The sequence below is a fragment of the Corticium candelabrum genome, chromosome 7 (genome assembly GCF_963422355.1).
Source record: "Corticium candelabrum chromosome 7, ooCorCand1.1, whole genome shotgun sequence".
NCBI lineage: Eukaryota > Metazoa > Porifera > Homoscleromorpha > Homosclerophorida > Plakinidae > Corticium > Corticium candelabrum.
This window is the reverse complement of record NC_085091.1, coordinates 2,439,023-2,459,022: the sequence shown is the minus strand read 5'-3', so window position 1 is coordinate 2,459,022 and position 20,000 is coordinate 2,439,023. Positions and strand designations below refer to the sequence as shown.

General features: G+C 41.7%; 3 protein-coding genes across 3 annotated transcripts in view; all 3 read left to right on the top strand.

Moving 5' to 3' along the window:
- Positions 1–1,852, top strand: part of LOC134182460 (uncharacterized) — a 6,269-nt gene extending 4,417 nt beyond the window's left edge. The window contains exon 8 of the mRNA XM_062649863.1: positions 1,614–1,852. Within this exon, the coding sequence (XP_062505847.1) occupies positions 1,614–1,852 (239 nt within the window). The remainder of the gene's footprint in view (positions 1–1,613) is intronic.
- A 5,027-nt stretch (positions 1,853–6,879) lies between these two features.
- Positions 6,880–7,558, top strand: LOC134182776 (uncharacterized). Its single transcript, XM_062650213.1, has one exon. The coding sequence runs from the start codon at positions 6,948–6,950 to the stop codon at positions 7,326–7,328; it is 381 nt and encodes a 126-aa protein (XP_062506197.1). The 5' UTR covers positions 6,880–6,947; the 3' UTR covers positions 7,329–7,558.
- A 2,763-nt stretch (positions 7,559–10,321) lies between these two features.
- LOC134182457 (TNF receptor-associated factor 4-like) lies at positions 10,322–11,029 on the top strand. Its single transcript, XM_062649860.1, has one exon. The coding sequence runs from the start codon at positions 10,322–10,324 to the stop codon at positions 11,027–11,029; it is 708 nt and encodes a 235-aa protein (XP_062505844.1).
- The last annotated feature ends 8,971 nt before the right edge of the window (positions 11,030–20,000 follow it).

Below are 20,000 nucleotides of genomic sequence, written 5' to 3'. Positions count from 1 at the left end.
GTGACGATATCATCATGGTAGGCATCTTTTTCCATTTCACCCGCCAATGCGGCGGCACCTGCACTGGTTGCAGCGGCAACGATGTAGCTGGGTTGAAGGGAATTTCTAACAGTTATGTCAAAGAAAGTAGGTTTTCCATTGGTAAAATCAGGATGATAAATGTCACCTGGTCGATGAAGATCTCGGCCACCTATTCTCTGTTCCTTCTTTACTCCACTATTGTCGGTGTGGAGGGCGTGCCAGACAATATCCCTCAAACTGTCATGTCGTTTTGTTCGCAAGGGGCCACTTCCATAGCTCAAGGCGTGGTCCCCAAACTGATCAATGATATTACCACACACACATCTTTGGGCATTTGGATGTGGTGGAAATATTGGTAATTCCAGCCAGATCCTATTGATGTGATGAACTCATGTTTTGAAAATGCCAGCCCAAGTTTTTCATTGGGAACAGCCCTGAGCCAGGCTCCAGCGTGAGTGGATGAGATGGTATTGACACGAGCAAGATCTCTTATGCTGCTGTTCTTTTCCAAAGAAGCATAAACCACGTCATCTATTTGGCCCTGAAATCAAGCCAGACTTAAACACAATTTCAGAACAACGTGCTGGAGCGTGGCTAAGAGCCGTTCCCAACCGAAACCTTGGCCTTTCCATGACCAGGGATGAGTTCTGTATTGCTGTTTGTTTATGGTTGGGCATAACTCTTTTTCCAGTACATCCTTCTGCTGTAAGATGAAATTAAGTGTGGTCAGTTAATTGACGGTTTTGGTGACCATCTCCTTGTCAGACTAATTGACGGTCAAAACGTCATGACGTTGTCAGAGACATTATCTTCAATGCTTTATTGATAGATGACAAAGGCACTTCGATTCAAAGGAGCAGAGATTCTTGTCAGACACCTGTGATCGCCCTGGAGACGTCTTCCACCCTAAGTTTTTGACTGGTCGTCTTGCTTACTTTTGATATAACTGTACACAATTCATTCCAACTTAAATTTGTGTCAAGTTCAGCGACTGTCGCAGGTGCCGCCAGTCTGGCTGGGGAGATTGACAAAGACACCAAATATGATGACTTCTGCCAGCCTGGAAACTTTGAGAGCCATTGCTACCAAAACAATTACTTCAAACAACATTCCGTAATTTTCACAGGCCTACAATAACCTTATGCAGCAGCTGTCAGTTAGCTTGTGGAAGTTTAATGCTAGACTGATAGAAAGTAGACTACTTTTAGATTCAAATGACTGTTTTTGGGATTTGCCTGTTATGTCTGTTTCTTCCTTGTTATACATATATAATTTACGTAGCAAGAAAATCCAACAAGTCATTGTTTGCATCTAGAAGACAACTTTGTAACATTCTATTATTGTACTTCCAAAGAGTGACAGAGAGTTGTTCCGTTAGACTCCTGACAGCCATGGAAAAAGGGATGTTGTTTGCTGTAATTACTTTAGAAGCAATGATTTTCAGTGTCACAAGACTTGAAAATACGGATCATTGTTTTGACTAATATATATTGGTTAACTTAAGACAGTTGTTCACTGTCATTTCTGTCAGTCTGACAGTTTCGTCTTTTGTGTCTGTACCAATGGAGTAATAGCAGAATTACTTTTTATAGGTTTGACAGAATTGACGACTGTACATGTAAGGAGCAAAAAAAGGAAAACCTTGTCATTGAAAGAATCCAGCTGCAGGGGAAGAGACCAGTGCATAAAGGTTCTGCAAGAATTGACATGTAATGACTTTGTTGAGGACACATGCACAGAAAATTACTCTCACTTAGAAGAGCCAAGCCAAAGCATTTTGCAGTGGAGAGTAATATTAGAGACACATGATAATGACACTTACGAGTATTAGGCTGTGTCTCCACTTGTTGCTCTTTAAACATGTTTAACGTTAAACATGTTTAAACTCTAAACATGTTTAGTAGACAACGTCTCCACTTGTCCATTTATTCCGGGCTATTAAAAGAATTATCCGGGACTTTGTTGTACCGCGCGAATTCGTTTCTTGTGCACCAGACAGTCGGAGATCGTCTTCTTGTCGTCTGAAGAACAATCACAGACACAAGTCTCTGTCTTCGCCAAAATGGCTCTCTCCTGACACTCTGCATCAGTCTACGCACTCTCTGTCATTGCCTAGTTTTGTCTTCTTCCAATAATCTCCAAAGAAAGAGAAAGAACAGCGTGAAAGAACTAACATCCACCGTTTTGAAACGCGCTTTTATATCACGTGACTGTTAAACCTAAACCACTTTCGTTAAACTACCTCTGAAACATGTTTAGCAAAAGCTGTCTAGGTTTAGAGTTAAACAGGTTTAACGCTAGTGGAGACACGATAATTCTTAAACAAGTTTAGACTTAAACAGGTTGTAAACATGTTTATTAAGCCCTAGTGGAGACGCGCCCTAAGATAATATTTTAGTTATAGCTAATTAATAATTAATTATAACTAATTATTAATTAATTAATAGCTGTTTTATTTGTAATAGCTGCACTACGTATAGTAAAAAACCACGTTACCATTGTGTTTTAGCCAGCCTATGTTCATTCACTGTGCTTACAGGACCGCGTTCAATCTACTTATCAATCAGATATGTGATTATAGGACTGCGTCTGACCTTCTCTTGAATCATATAGGGTGTGATTATAAGACTGCCTCTGACCTTCTCCTGAATCATATAGGGTGTGATTATAGGATCTGTTTCATGCATACCTCATGGGTGTGATTTCTAAGAACCCAAGAATCCAATCAGAAATCTACTACATGATTACATATACTGTTTTACCTGTGTAGCCTCGTCAGACATGTTCGCTGTTTTCTTCTGAAACTTTTCTCCAGTCAGAGGTTGTAACATCGGTTCTATCGCTACATCATGACACACTTCAGTCAAAAGATTGGCAGTTATATTCCCAATTTCATATGCCTTAGCGTCGGAAAACCACCTTTAGAACATACCATTGCATGGTCAACGTTGAAAGCAGATCCACAGACACATTTTGAAGGTAGATTTGGTAACATCCAACCATAGCGCATGCACAAAGCATCACGAAAATCTCCTTTGCTCAAATGAAAACCATGTTCTTCAACCGCTAAAACGGATAGCCAATTTGATGCACCCTTTTCAGAGGCAAGTTCAACGCATCGTTTCATAGATGCTGGGCAATTAGCTTCTATCTCTACTAAGCCCGTTTTTCAAATTTTGTGGCAGATTTTTCTTTCTGAACAGCTTCGACAGCCACATTGTAGCACTGTTCTTGTTGTATTATGAGAGCTGCTAATGGTGCTGTGATACGACAAGAAGACTTGAACTCAACATCGGACGTGTGAGTTGGATTAGTCAAGTTTATACCTCCAAGTCGACAAGGTAAAGCCAACAAATCTCTCACGTCTTGGCTACAATGTTACTGGCCGGTTATGGCAGGAATGAAATAATCACGAATGGCTTCCTCAAGCGGCTGCATCATGGAAGAGATGTTTTCGACAGTTCTTGATATGTATAACCATCGACAAGACAAGCCATGAGTAAATGCAGAATAAGCAGCATGTGGTTGTGTTAATGCAATCTCTGACAAGCGTTTTACTTGCATGACCAACTTATCTACCTTTCTGCTGACATATTCTTCAACAAAGGATGAACTACCAAGAGCAGCACCAAGGTGTCTCTTCCCTGATGTTGTTATCTGAACAGAAGTGTCTCCAAAAATATCTCTTGCCTGCTCCTGCTTGTTCTCTTTCACGATCAGCCATGTTTGCCAGCATTAGCAAAATAGCCAAATTCTGGTCCGTAGTAGTAGTAGTAGTAGTATATTCGAATAAATCATAGTACGATACATTTCCACAAACTAAATACTGTTAATGGTAGTTTTATTTCTAAAACATGAAAAAAACACCCAAGTGCAGCAAAAAAAAAATGACAACACACTAACCATTCATTTAGGTGTGCCTCACTCTCAACAAGTCCTAATAAGTCAAGTTTGACAGGTTTATATATAGAACATCTAGTATCACGAATACAAAGGATAGATGATCGAAGCAAGGCAAAGTTCAGACGGCATCGAATCAGTTGCATCATTTTGCTGCAGTTCTCTCTATATTTTTCAGCAAGAAGGCTTAATTGCCAGTCGTTTGTAAAAGTTTGTGGCTTCAGGGCCTGTGCTTCCTGTGGAACTAAAAACCAATGGAGTGAATGATCCATGCTCAACTTCACATATGCAGTCAGCCTATGCACGCTTCTTCTCATTCTCATGAACAGTAAAAACTGACTTCAGATTAGAGTGTTTGAAGTTGGAGCGAACATTAGGATAAAAAAACCCTTACATAAAAATGCTCTCTCTCTCTCACCAGTTCTCCAAACTCCTCTGGTAGTAGACCCTGGCTCAACTTTGGCAGTTGCATATCTGAACGTTTCACCTGACAAGGGTTGCAAGGCTGGTTCGATGTTAATTATGGCAAACTTCCTTGAGTAAATCAGCTGTTATGTCTCTCACTTCATTATGCTTCAAAGTAGGGAAGCCACCATTTTTGCAGATCATTGAATGATCATGCAATGCTAAAACGTTGTCCACACTCGCAATGTGAAGGGACATCAAGCAATAGCCAATGATATCTGAGGCACACGGCATGCCAGAAGTCCCTTTCGAAAGATGGAAACTATGTTCTGCAATGGGTCATGTCTAGTTGTATTTTACTAACGATATGCATGCAGCCAAGCCAGTCGACAGGCGCTGATGTTGTAATCATTTTCTTGCCCCTATGAATATGAAAGCAGACAGTACATATGGATATCGACGTGGTTAGCAGTTTCTACGAACGGCCGAGTGCATTGACGTCTTCTCGGTATCCTACTCTGACCACTTCCTGTCATATGAACGCTACGTTTGTCGGTGTCTCTAATCAACTAGACATCTATGTAAATATATTTCTCACTCTATTCTAGACCAGGAAGCCAAGGGACTGTTAATTAATCTGACCTTGTAAAGTGTTAGGAATTCGAAAGTAGCAATATACAGGATGTCTGACATCCGGTCGGCTGTGATTGGGTTTGCTACATAAGACGGGAGATCTTGAACAGCTAGAATGCCAGTAGCGTTTGCTCACCTGCAGCGTGGGGACTCTAGGGACAACACTCGGCTAGACCCAGACCACTTGCAGCATGTCCGTCGCCCAACTAGATGATATAACAAATCCGACGTTCAACGAGTACCCGTTGGACGACAAAACACGTGACAAACTGGCCGGTATGGGTCTCGGAATGGGACTCAGTTGCCTTGAGTGTACGAACCACTTGCTGGACCGACAGATCGACCCCAAATCGTCTTCTCTTCTTCAACTGACAATAGGAAGCGGTTATGTTTCTTTCAAATCTGACGTTCAAGACTGGTACAAGCTATGCCGTGAGATGCACGCAAGTCTGAAGACGCCGTCGGCCACGCCTCTCCAGATTGACGTCGGCATCAACGCGGAGCGCAAGAAGGAGTCACGCAGTTTGCAACGATACGAAGGCCAGAAGATCCACACGAGAACCATCTATTTCGACGTCGGACGAAGAGCTGGAGAATACGGCAATCAGACGTCTAGGTACGCACGTACGTGATTAAAATGAGTACAGCATGTCTACGAACACCATCCGTTTTAGGACCGACGACAATGACGGTGATTCTTTTCGGTCTCGTCTTGATAAGCTCATCAACATTAAGAAAGAAGAAATAACGAGTACAACTATGGCACAGTGTAAAGACGAAGACAGACGTAACAAAATGGTCGAGATCTGCAAGGGTTTAATAAGCGACGAGAACAGGGGAGCCACTCACTTCATCTCTTCCGTAGAACTGGGAGCGAAAATGTATCGCACCAAGAACGTCGTCGTTTGTCAAACGGCATCCAAGTTGTCGACGAACGCGACGCTAGCGGGTTTGAACAGTGCGTCGCTAGACGTTGCATTTACGGAGAAAAACATGACTCTTGCTGGCAAGTACGACAGCCGTTTGTTTGTTACTGTCGATCCCATGGTGAAATTGAACGGAGCGAGGACGGTGGTAAAAGCAGATTATGAGCGAGTTATTGGCTATGATGTGAGTCCCGTCTGGACACTCGTAAGCGATCCAGAATGGCGAGAAGCAATGAAAGATGCGTCTCTGTTGTACGTGAATGAAAAGATGGCTGAGTCACGCCCAGTAATCGCTGCAGGTAATCATAAATTCTTACAAGAAACCACATATAATAATTTTGCAAGACAATATTTCCTGAAGTACAATATCAAGATCAATTTGGCATGCCCATATTTGCTTTGTAATGTTATACAAAATTTAGCCATTTTGGCGGTAAATTGTGCCATAGGTAATTATTACCTATACCTTGTTTTCTTGGAAGAGGTCAATCAAACGTTGGTCCATCAGCTTGTACTAAAACGATTGTGGTTTAGTGTGTGTCTAGTTTTGTTTGTTTACAGCTTGTTTTTTAATCGTTTTACTGTTTTGCCTGCTTACTTTTATTCTCATTAATTAATTTCTGTCATTTTTCTTTATCCATTTGTCTGTCTGAATATAAAAGTTTACCGAGATTAGTGTCAGTGCACACATGCTGCAGTACAGACCACGCTGCAAAATATTTCGTTCATTGTTTTATAGGCGGACCATTTTTGATCGGAGCTGGCAACTACTGTCTGAGATGTACATGTACTACAACATCGCAACCTCCAAGCAAGCATGGCAACACGAAACGGCAACTTGAAAACACCGATGAAGACAAAGAGCAACCCGAAGAACAACAACACTCAGAACAAACGGACAACAGAAGCATCGAGAACGCAAGACTAGAAGCAGGCGACAAACGCACTGTCTACGAGGTCGGAACGACGGATGTCGAGTTCCAATTCTTTATCGAAGTCCCACGGCGTCGCGAGACCAGTTTGAAATGTCTCGACCGCGATCCAGACGATGACTGCGATCCTATGGAAGATCCAGACTTCGGATTTTACATCTACTGCAAAGTAGACGACACCAAGTTATACTTGTGCGCAGACTCGACAGACGAGAGCAAGGTTTGTCTTGTCACCAGCGTTCCTTATCCCAACGCTTACGCTCGATTCTACGTGGAGTTTCCGAGTACCCGCCGTTTGGCACCCGTTTCTCGTTGGGAAAAGGATTCGTTGCACGTGTTGAGAAAGACTGCGTACATGAAACGACGTCAGTATCTTGTCATTGATGCACAGACTAGACAGCTGTCGTTTACCTCTGGAGAAGAACTTGATCGTAATCAGAGAGTGAGATGTCAGTTTGCTGTTGAACATATGCCAATTGCAAAGAGCAACGAGAAGAGAAATGAGAAATGACTTTTATTATGAATCCAGAAAAACTGATTTTAATACTTGATGTTGGTATTTTCTGGTATTTCACTTGTAGAAGGCTTAATTCTATCATGACCGTTGTTACTCTTAATCATTTTTGTTAAATCGCATTACATTTTTATTTCGTGATGCAATGATGGTGCAATTGACACGGAGTGTCTATTAAGAATATTTTGTGAAGGCTTCAACCGTGTGTTTATAGCACTAGCCTGCAATCAGTACGTTTGTTTTGGCTTGTATGGTATAATAAGATTTAAATATGTGTTGTAACTGTTTTGGTACTTTGACAATTATTATTATGGGTCAGTGCGGTACCGATAGGCGGGGACACACAGTACCCGTATGTCTGCGCAGGTCTGTATACCGAGGCTATTGCAATACTCAGAGCCGTCTAAACGGCTCTGACAATACTCTGTGTGTGTGTGTGCGTGCGTGCGTGTGTGCGTGCGTGCGTGCGTGCGTGTGTGTGTGTGTGTGTGTGTGTGTGTGTGTGTGTGTGTGTGTGTGTGTTTGTGTGTGTGTTAGGAGCTAGGTCGGACAACGCAATTATATAGGCAACATTGACGTTTGTTTACGTAGATAGGTCGAGTGTAAAACACTATGAGCTTTGTCTTCTGAAAAAAGATCTATGCACTAAAATCGTTTAAACTAGGACATAGCAGTGGCAGCCTGCATGCAATCTTTAGTAGTAGTTGCAGTTTTGCAACAACTTTGACGACGCTTGTTCAATTAATAAAAGTTGACTGTAAACATCTGAATTACAGCATTCAACTCTTAACGTTGCAATGCAACAAATCTAGTTAAAGGCTATAGATACAACGAAGCGTGCTCTTACTAATCTGACTGTAAGGTTCAGCAGTAATTCAGCAACTTGTGTTAGAAAATGTGAGCTGACAAGCAGTTTCTAGAACCTCACTTGTTCCTGCGCTTCTCTTTAATTCTCTGAGTTGCCTTCGTGAACTGTCTTGGCTGCAGCCCAGTAGAGCTCGTGAACGACTTGCAAAATCGTGAACACTGGCAGCAGTGTACTTTGTATCTAGACACAAGACACCACCCATCCATTAGTTTATACATTATTGTTATTGTGTGAGTGAAGCTGAATATACAACTACTAGTACTAGTAGCTGGACGACCCACGATTAAATGTTAAAAATTGTTAAATTTGCAATGCAAAGTATACTTGATAACGTCGTAGTGACGAGACGACCTTCTAGGTGGTGATCACGAGGCGATGATGGCGTTGCAGAAACAACGCAGGCTAGACCGTTTCACATCTCTCGAAATCAGTACAGTCGCTGTATATTTTGTAAATTGCGATTTCAACTTTGAACTTACTAGATTTTGGTAATAAAAGTACTATACAAAACTAGAAGAGAAGGAATCGACTACTCATTCTGATGACGCATTACAAGCCAGCTTATTGTTAGTGCTGACACAAACATTGATTCTGTTTGTATTCAATAAACGGGCCAGGATCCAAATGGGGGTTCAGGGTGGGTTGAAACTCCCTCTTTTCCAATGGGTGTGGTTCAATAATTTTATATAATTTTATTAGAAACAAGAAAATTAGTAATGCTATTATTAACCATTATTCATTATTGGTAACTGCTACCAGGTCAACCCCTCTTTCAAAAATTCCTGAATCTGGGCCTGATAAACCTAGTCAACAAAATTAACTGTAGCGCTGCAGGCTTGAGGCTAGATGTAAGTGGATAGACGTTTGAGATCTTGGAAAAATTTCTGCATATACAATGCTGAAATAAATAATATTGGTTTTTAGATCTGATAAATAGGTTAGACTATACAGAGTTGGTTCATTTGTCATTTAGAATTAATCTAGATTGGTACGTAAAATTGTGAGTGTGTGTGTGTGTGTGTGTGTGTGTGTGTGTGTGTGTGTGTGTGTGTGTGTGTGTGTGTGTGTGTGTGTGTGTGTGTGTGTAAGTGATGTGTATGTGTGTGTGTATGATGTGTATGTGTGTGCAGGAGTCAAGTGTGAGTTTTGTGGGTAATTTCCTTGTTTTTCACATGACGATCGAAGCGACACAACTTTAATTAAAGTGCATAAATGTGACCATATTCTTAGATATTTTATCCCTTTTGTCAATGAATTCTTTCTCTGTTGTAATGCCATCGTCTACATAGGGAGAATGTTGAAGGCTGATGGTGCGTGCTTGTATTATACAGGGGCGTAGCGTGACCTTTAGAAATGGGGCGCTAAAATTCACGCCTACTTTTATAAACACGCCCATATGTGTGTGTGTGTGTGTGTGTGTGTGTGTGTGTGTGTGTGTGTGTGTGTGTGTGTGTGCTGTGTGTGTGTGTGTGTGTGTGTGTGTGTGTGTGTGTGTGTGTGTGTGTGTGTGTGTGTGTGTGTGTGTGTGTGTGTGTGTGTGTGTGTGCGTGCTCACAATTTACACGATTTTTATGACCATGCCTACGAGTGATGGTGTCTATAGCCTGGTCTAGCCCATATATGCCAAGTACGTATATACGCCACTGTTATATGTGTACTAATTAAGGTTTTTCTATCTAATAGTGTTACTATAATTATACCAGACTGTACTGCAAAATCTACTAGTGTTACTCTATCTGTATGTATCTAAAGTACGTGGTGCAATTACTATATGCTCTGTATGGTGGGTTACTTTGAAAGTAGCAAACGACCCTTCCTGCCTGTAAACTTGTCATGACCGCTTCCTGTGTTTTAGCTTTGATACCGCATTCTTTCGATTTGCGCTAAATTTTCTAGAACAATTAAGAAGGTCACTTTTACTAGGAAGCGAAGTAGGTGCTACTCTGATCTGAATTGGACGGACGTTTTTTCCACTGTCGTGAGACATGCTACTTCTAGTAGAGAGCACTAATATTGATGTGGAGATAATTAGTAGTGGCGTTAGAGACGTACAGTTGTTGTTCTATTTTTCGACATTCAGCCACTTTTCTGCGTTGCTTTTCTCATGCTGTACTGTTGTACCATGTCTGCAGAAGGATTTGATGCTCACTTTGTTGAACTCGCCTCTGACCGATTGACGTGCCCCATTTGTCAATTGGCAACACGAGAACCTAGGGTTACGGAGTGTGGTCACCAGTTCTGTGTTGAATGCTTGGGGCCCCTCATTAGCGATGGCAAAATGATATGCCCTTTGTGCAGGAAGGAGCTGAAGGAAGCGGAGATCTACCCAAGCAACATGGTCAAACGCGAAATTCTGAGTCTGAATATTCGTTGTGATATGCACGAGGAAGGCTGCAACTGGATTGGTGAACTACGAGAGCGCAATCAACACAACCAAGTATGTGGCCACGTAGCTGAAATGTGTAATTGTGGAAATCGGATAATGAAAAAGAACGGGGAGAACCACGAAAGAAATGAATGTCAACGACAGATCGTACGCTGTTGCTACTGTGACGAAGTGCTGGAAAATGTACAGTTAGCTTCTCACTATGAGGTATGCTATAAGTATCCTGTTGGTTGTTCTCATCGGTGTGGAATGCAGGTAGCTAGGAAAGGCGTGGAAATGCACTCTAACAAAGAGGGTGAGTGTCCTAACAGTCCTTTACAGTGTGATTTTGCATCAGCTGGATGTCATATCATTGGCAATAGAAAGGAGTTGCAGTATCATTTGAACAAGGAGACTTCATTATCTCGGCTTGGCTGTGAGATCACTGCACAGCATAACAGTTAGATTGGCAGTTGCTGAAGCAAAGCAAAGAGAAACAGATAGTAAGCTGACAGAGACCGAGAAACAGCAAGAAATGACAAGAAAAGCATTTGAAGAGAAACTGAAACAAACAGCTAAGAAGTCAGTAGAGACAGAGAAACAGCAAGAAATGACAAGAAAAGCATTTGAAGAGAAACAGAAATAAACAGATAGGAAGTTAGCACAGGCTGAAAAGAAGCTAGCAGAAGCTGAGAAAAAGCAGAAAGCAGAACTTGAATCAGTGCAAGCACTGAAACGTGAACTGAAATCATTAACAGCATTCACTCATTTTGTACTCCATCCTGAAAAAATTCTGTGGAATCAGTAGACTCTGTGAGGGCTGCGCTAGGTGAACAAATGCAGGTTTTCTTTTACTGGGACAAGGATTTTGTTCATTTTTGGAAGATAAACAACCCTGTCAAAGCATCTCAAAAAATATTTTTATCTCAAAAAATGCATGTTGAAAATTCAGGATTGCATTTGCAGCTTGCTCTAAAGTTGGAAGCGAAAGAGTCTGATAAGCGGTCTGCTTTGGCATATGTGACTGTGTATCGTGTCAGAGGAGGGTATTGTGAAGAAGCACGTCATTGTATGCATCAGATGTCGATGTGTTTACTAAACCAACAGCCACGGCGGATCGGCTTTTTACCCCTAGGGCTGGACCGGGACGACTCAATAAAGGTCACTGAAAAGATTGATTTTGATTCCAAAATAGCTCCTTCAGTGGAACTCTCCAAAAAGTTGAAAAATCAGCGCATTCAGCAGAGCTGTCTGTTTTTGAAGACTATCTGTTCAAGCTTGATTTGACATTTTCTGAAATGAGTTATCCTCTAATGAATGACGAATTGTTGGTTACCTTTCAGCTGCAACAGTTACAGCTACATTTGCCTAGCATTTAGATTGTATCACTTGATATCAGTTGAACAGAATATCACTTGAACAGAATTTTGCAATGGGTTTCCCGTGAGTTGATTAATTTCGACGTTGCCGTCTGGATGTCGAAAATGAGAAGGAATCATCCGATGACTACGCGAGACTACATACTACAGTACCTAAGTCCACTCCAATCCCACTTCCAATTTCAGGTCTGTATGCAGTGGCGTAATTAGCATTAGTTTCCTGTCGCGCGGAAATCACTCCAACCTAAGTGAGCGGCATAGCTATTAGTTGGACGTCCTTCTATCCAAATTGCAGAAGTTGTTCATGCCGTGAGCAAATTACCGATGTGATGCAGCATCTCAAGCAGTTGCGTGACAATATGGAGGAGAAGCACGGGGATTGGTGCATGGAAGGAAGCTGTAAAGAGCCCAGATGGTCAATGTAGCTACAGCTTGCTCTTCCCCAGAAACCGTGGTTGGCAATTAAACACGGTGTAACGGTAACTTACTTCTGTGAATACACCAGTAGTCTACTGTCATCGACAATTACGAGAGTGGGGGTCAAGGGTCTCTGCCTGGTACCTCTGAAGAACTGTAGTATGGAGTCTTGAGCCGAGAATATCGATCACAATGGAGTACATGAGGTTCACGTGCTCCATTGTGATCAATATCCCATGCAGATCAAGACTTCATACCACAGTTACTCGAATACATTTGCCTACATTGCAATAGTTATACATCACACTAGGTGATATACAGAAAGTTATACAAACAATTTAACTGACGTATATGCCGACCAGCTATTTTAACACCTTCATAACCTCGGTTTCTGTAGCACGGAATAACGAAAGAGCTCACAACAATGACTCTTTTGTCATGCTGTACACTGAAACAAAATTGAAACGAATACCTAAGCTATCCTTTAGCAACACATTCATATATATATATATATATATATAAATTCAAATAAGTTTAAATAAATTCATTTATATATTATATATATTCATATATATATATATATATATATATATATATATATATATATATATAAATACTGTACCTTAACTTAAAGTTGATCTCTTGCTCAAATATTTTATGCACTGCGTTGACGACCTTCATGAAAAGGGAAAACACAACTGTAAGTTAATTAACTTAAAAAACCAATCATGCCCACTTCTATAAATGCATGCATAAATCTTATACACTTCCATCTAAACAGATGCGTATGTTTACGCGTGCTCCTAGTAAACTCACGTGACTTTTCAAGATTTTGCTGCATGGATATATAATTCTAATGGGAAACTCGCTGCTAATTTTTTCAGAACGGAACACTTTGTTACATTTTATTTATTAATCTAATCAGCTGGACGAAGAACGGGATCGGCGTGTAACGACATATACACTTGGCTATACTCGACCACTGCTAATTTTGCAGAACTGGATATCATTGAACGGGATATATATGTAGATATATATATATATATATATATATATATATATATATATATATATATATATATATATACAACTCTGAACGAAATTATTCTTTATAGGAGTTCTGTCCGGCTGCTAATTCTTCAGAACGGAGTCAGAAAATGCATGTGAACGAGATACTCATGCAACAACGTAAATTTGCATGCAAAGTTTAATTAATTAACTTAACAATTAATAGTACGTATAATCTGCCCGTGTGGAGAACGAGCTATTTAGCTAGTAGGTAATATGATCTTTGCAGGTGTTTTCACCTTTCAACAAATTCCAATTTTTTACCGTCGAGAAACAGCTTAATTAGCTGTAACTATGAAGGGACAATAACTAACAATGAAAAATGTTTCAATTCAACAACCATTGATTAAAATACAATTTTCAAGTGATGGAAGATCAAACTCTAGCTAAAATTTATTCGACTCCTCCCCAATCCTCTTCTCGTGAAAGTGAAGCGCCAGCACGTAATATTACGCGGCAGTATATAGGGTATGGCTACGCAACACTAACAAAATTTGATTAGGCACATAGAGAAGCTAGCATACATACTGATATTTTACTATGCAGAATTGAGGTTTTTCTTCTATCTTTATTTTGCAGAATTTTCTATGTTAGTACAACTTCGTTCTTTAGTAATTCCCACATTAGAGATATTTGGCAAAAGCTTGTTATTTAAATGTTTTGGCGTGAGAGGAACAGATGCTAAGTTGAGGCTGAAAAAGACAGAAGATAAATTAGCAGCAGCTGAGAAAACTTGAAAACAGAATTTGAAACAGCAAAACAAGCACTGGAATCTCTCTGAACTGAAATCTGTCAAACTCCAGACTGGAGAAATTCTGTAGAATCAGTGAAATTCGTTGTGTGTGTGTTTTGCTGGGTGACCAGAAACAAATTCTATACGTCATGTCAGTCAAACAAGCATTTGATCCTCTTCTGGAAAATAAACCATTCGTCTGAAAACCTGAAACAACATTTTTATCTGGCAAATTTTATGTTAAAGGATTCAGGATTGAATTTGCAATTTGTTTCAGGATTGAAGTGAGACGGCCAGATAAGAAGCAGTCTGCTTTGACCTAGGCGACTGTTTATCGTCTCAGAGGAGAGGATGATCAGCAAGTACGTCATTGTTTTTATCAGATGTCGATGCGTTTGCTAAACCAGTTGCCACTATACAGCAACAGAAGCCCTTCGCATCCCCAGTACCATTCAACTTAATAAAAGTCAACAACAAAGGGAGTGATTTGTGATTCAGATTTCTGGAACAGATATCTCGGTAACAAGCGACTCAATAGAGCGATCTGTTGTAGACGACCATCTGTTTAAGCTTAGTTACGTAGACAGCTGTAGGGATTGACGAATTGTTGGTCGTTTCAGCTAGAGTAAAAGATGCGTGCATTAATTAATCAGAACAGCAGCATTGTTCAGTATTCAATGACAAGCAGCCATTTACTTTGCTAGTCTCATTAGTGACCAGTCTTCGTACTACGATTTAGTTAAATGCCCGTTTGTAGGATAAATCAATACCTACTACAAAAACCTGCGATGAGACCAAAAATGCGTTTACGGTCTCATTTTTCGAGTGTCACATTGCTTGTAGTTAGCAAGACATGGGAACGGGATGCAAACTCGCAATAGAGCTGAACTTGCATGCAAGACAATGCAGCCATCTATTTGCTGGAAAAATGGTCACCAACACACGGACCGGATATGACCTAGATTCGCGGAGAGCAGCGAATACCAGACGGCTCTGCCGACTAAAGCAGCCTCGAACTTCCAGACTAGAGAGCGCGCGCAGCGCGCAATCGGTGTGTACTAATATGATTTCGGAAATAGCCTTCTAAGCCAATCAGCGTCTTAGAACCGGAATTTCGGTTGTAAATTCTGATTGGTTTAGCAATAATTGGTTATGCTAGGTTCACTAACGCTGATTTCGCGCGTGTGAAGTCCTCGTGGGCGACTTAGGGGACCCTGGTGCACTCGAACGTCTTAGTTTTAGTTTCAGCTTCAGTTCTTCAATCTTTTCAAGCTTGAGGTGACAGGACATGCACAGCAGCATCGCTAGATCATCACCTTTGACAACTGGTCGAGCGGTAGTCGAGCGGTCAGGCGTCTACCGAATCAATGCTTTGTGCGTGTATGTGTGTGTGTGTGCGCATGTGTGCGTGTGTGTGTGTGTGTGTGTGTGTGTGTGTGTGTGTGTGTGCGCATGTGTGCGTGTGTGTGTGTGTGTGTGTGTGTGTGTGTGTGTGTGTGCGGGCGTGTGCGTGCGTGCGTGTGGTGGCTGCACTATAGAGGGCGTTGAACGTATTCAGAAAGCTAGCACGACATTCTGTTCTTGGAAACGTAGAGTTTTCACAAACCGAGGATTTACCAGCATGGTCCAAAGAACAGATGAGTTGATACCATACAACGACCTGGTATCATTGAATATTGACCTGTCACAAGCACTTCCTGGCGGAAACTTCTTCTGCGATGCCGAAGCCCATAGTGCATGGGTATTGGCGGAATTCCAGGGCCCAGGTGTGTGTGTGGGCTGCCCTAGGTGACCAGAAGCAAATTTCATATCAGTTGGACAGCAAAAATTTTGTCTGGAACTTTAATGTCATTGATTTTATCAGAACCGATGTGCTTATTTGTAACTGGTTACTTTGAATGTGCAACGTGTAGCACTTGTATACCTCATTTGTATGCTACCTTAATTAGGCTGGCATTGGCTCAGACTGCTGAATGATGCACTCCACAATCTACACCGTACACTGTACTAAAACTGTAGATTAAGACACAAGGTAAATTAACAGCAGCTGAGAGAAAGCAGAATTAATCTCAGTCAGAAGACCGCGGCGACTGAGAAAACGGCACAAAGTAAATTAGCAGAACAGAATAACGTTCTGTTGGTCTTTGTGATGTATCCGATATGGGTAAAGAATGCTTGATTAGTCTGAGATACAATTCCGCCTTGTTCAAGGCTGTCTTTTGACGTTTCTTGCGTTTAGGATACCATGTGCTGTACGGAGGACTTCGAGAGTTCTCCGACTTGTAAGACGCATCATTTCAAATCCTGCTCTTTCTAGGGGTGGAAACGTCTGAACTATTGCATTGTGGACTTTCAGAGCATCATCATAGTGGCCAACGAGAATGTCTTGCTCTCCTAGCGCTGCTAATGATAGCTTCAGTTTAGTTTCGCGAGATGGAGGAATGCTTTGCTGGTGATCCGATAAACAAATTGCATGAATTGTAACCATTTGCCTTTTGGTTGAGCGACCGTATGCATGACTTGTCGTTATTTGCGATGAACGACTAGAACTGGCGTGTCGACCGCTAGGTCTAGAACTATGTCGACGACTGTGACCAGAAGATCGACCAAACATTTGTTCTGCTGCCAAAGCTGTCGATCTCATGAAAGCCACGTTGTCGCTGTCTAGTTGTTCTTTAGATGATCGCGATTCCCTAGATTTTTGAGGTGTTTCTGGATCTTTATCTGGATCTTTATACGGAACGTCCTGTATCTTTCTATGTATCGTTCTACTGCTTCCTGACTAGTCGCTATGTATACCGTCTCCTTCGTGTATCTGTACAAAGCAAGAATCGCTGGTGTGTGATTTCAAAATCACAAGGAATTTGAAATTGATACAGGATAATATGATAATATAACCATCATACCGTCGTTTCTTATTCTTGGTGATCTGACTGTCCTGGTTCGATTTGGAATTGATTTAGAGTCTGAATCGTTTTCAGACTGTTTCAAGCTTCAAGATCTAGGTATTGCTGGTGTGTGGCGTTTGAAAGGTATAGGTGGACTAACATTGAAAAGTTGGAGATGAATTAACATTTTGGGGAGCACCTGAGTCTGGATCACTGAATGTTGGGAAATTTGCTCAAGATATGGCTGCAACAGTCCTACCTTCTGGTGGATTACAAGATGTGCTGAAACGCGTTGGACTGGACAAATTTTCTATTGAGAAAGCTCAGTTTGTTGGCATTTCATACAACAATGGCTTTGCAATGGGATTGTCAGGCAGTCCAACCATCGAAGGATGGGGGAGTTTTCGATCACATCTCATACTGCATCGATATAAGGAACAACCATGGCAGAAGGCAGAAACTGTGTTAACAATTGGAATAAATTTTCCTTCTTTCCGTCTATCAAGTTTGATTCAAAAGATAACAGTAAATGATATCACTCACGTGCCGTTTTTTGGTTCACTGACTATTCCAGAAATAGGACTCGTCGTGTCTACTGGAAACGTTGATCCAGACATGGTACCAGGTGTTTTGGATGGTATTCTAGCGCAACTCAAACCGATACACAAAGGTGTTGCAATAATCTTGGCCATTCCACTTGTTGAAGACCGAGCGCCGGTTCAATGTATCATTCATCTTTCTAAAGACGACATGAAATTTTCTCTCAATGATCCTGGTGTTACTTTGACTTTAAAAATCTCATAAAAGTTATACTACCCAAGTTTAATGTATCTCGAGTTCCCCTACCACCGGGTGTGTCTAAACTACTAAATCTTCAGCTTTATAGCTTCGAGTACGTTCATAAAACAAAAACCATTTCTGTAGAACCTCGGTTTGGTGAGAAGCTTGTTCTGATAGAGAACATTGTTTCCAATTCTCAATCCAACTCTGAACTTTGAGGTGACTCTTTCAGAACCGCGTAAGACTACTGTTAAGGCGCACGGTAAGTGGCAACTTGGAACCGCAGAGTTTTCCATCTCGTTGAAACCACATCCGGTGTCCGATAACTCTGAAGGCGAACCTGGCAAAACAAAAGGCTACCTCCTGACTGCCAAGTTTCCTGAAATCAACATTGGTAACATAAACAACAAGTTTTCGGTCACGTTTTTGCCGCCGAGTTTGCAAAGTATTCTAACAAGAATTCATCTCACAAATTTCTCTATTCAAAAACCTTTCATTTCTATCACAATCGGTGTCGGTAGCTCAGATTTCCGAATGCAATTTTTAGGTCGTCCTTTAATTGGTTCATGGTCAGGAGTCACTTTGAATGCTATTGTGATCAGATCCAGTGGAGAGTAGTCTCTAGCTCTTGGAATAGAATTTAAGAATGTGCAGTTCGCATCACTGGTAGAGAAGCTGTCTGGAGTGCAAGTCTCTTGGATCTCCTTTCTCGACAGATCGTTAAGCTGTGCGTTTGTTATTTCACCGAAATCGATTGAAGGCGTGTCTCTGCAAGGAGCGCTGCTTGGTGATGTTCCTGTAGAGAAGGGATTGACCATCGTAGCATTCTTTCAATTTCCTCAAAACTGTGAAGGCAATCAATTTTGCGAGTTTATGAAAAACGCAATCGGCGCCAACGCTACCATGCGACTAAGGTCTAGCATATCATCTTTCTCCCAGTTTACCTTCGCAGCTGGAGTAGCTAACATCAAACTAGGAGACGGTCTGACACTCAGCGAAGCAGGCATCGAGTTCAAGATCGGCTCGGAGAATTCTATAGGTCTGGTGGCTACCCTAAAACTCGTTGAACCGAAATTAACTTTTATGGGCGCTATTCTACTAGGAACCCGTAATGGAAATGTCAATGGAAGGGATATGGAAGAAGGCTTTCGGGATAGAATGGTTAGCGTTTTGAAACGTCCATATCAATGCTATAAAATCAGGCGTCGTTCCAGCACTCGCACTGGGCAGAGAGATACAAATCGGGAAGATCGACAGCGGGAACGAGATCGTTTGCAAAGCGTACTCCGGATTCGATCCCATTAATCCAGCAAACAACTACTTTTATGAATTTATTAACAAGTTAACTATCGACGCCATTCTGGCAGCGTTTGACAAAACGGCCACTCTTCCCCGCGCCCTTCGAGAAAGTAGATTTCCGACCGGACTGTAAGCGTCGTATTCGCTCACGGAAAGAGAGGGTCCCGGTGTGAGCATACCGGCTGGGTTTCGTCTCAAGGGATCAATCAATATTGTTGGCTACACGCTGTCGTGTGATATCGCTATCGACTTACCCAAGCTCATCAAAATTGACATAAAGTCCAGCTCGTTGCGACTCGCTAACGGTTTGCTTACAATGTCCCGTTCTGTTGAGGAGCTCGACAAAGGTCCGATGTTCTATGTTAATATCAACTTCTTACCTTCTCCGTCGGTCGAATTGAAAGCTGCTGGGTACGTTAATGTAGCCGACGTTTTGGGTTCTAGCGGATACCTAGAGTTTTCCAGCTCCCAATTTGAAATAAGGCTGTACGGACCATTTTTCTTGTTTGACACCAGCTTGCGCGTTTACGCCAATTACGGTTCACTCGCGAACGCATGGTTTGCCGTGGCTGTCTCTCTCTCTCTCTCTCTCTCTCTCTCTCTCTCTCTCTCTCTCTCTCTCTCTCTCTCTCTCTCTCTCTCTCTCTCTCTCTCTCTCTCTCTCTCTCTCTCTCTCTCTCCCGCTTGGATAGCAAAATTGGAGAAAGAAGTGAAGGAGACAATTGACGCAGCGGACTGCAAAGCCGACGCTTTGTTTCAAAACGCCAGCCAGGTGCTGAGTAAGACGAAAGCCGCACTAAAGCAGCTGAATACACTCTCAAGGAAAAGCAGTGTGACGTGGACAGTGCAAACGTACACTTCGACAACGTCGT

Coding starts and splice junctions, on each gene's coding strand:
- LOC134182776 (XM_062650213.1), top strand. CDS start 6,948: ATGGAAGATCCAGACTTCGGATTTTACATCTACTGCAAAGTAGACGAC.
- LOC134182457 (XM_062649860.1), top strand. CDS start 10,322: ATGTCTGCAGAAGGATTTGATGCTCACTTTGTTGAACTCGCCTCTGAC.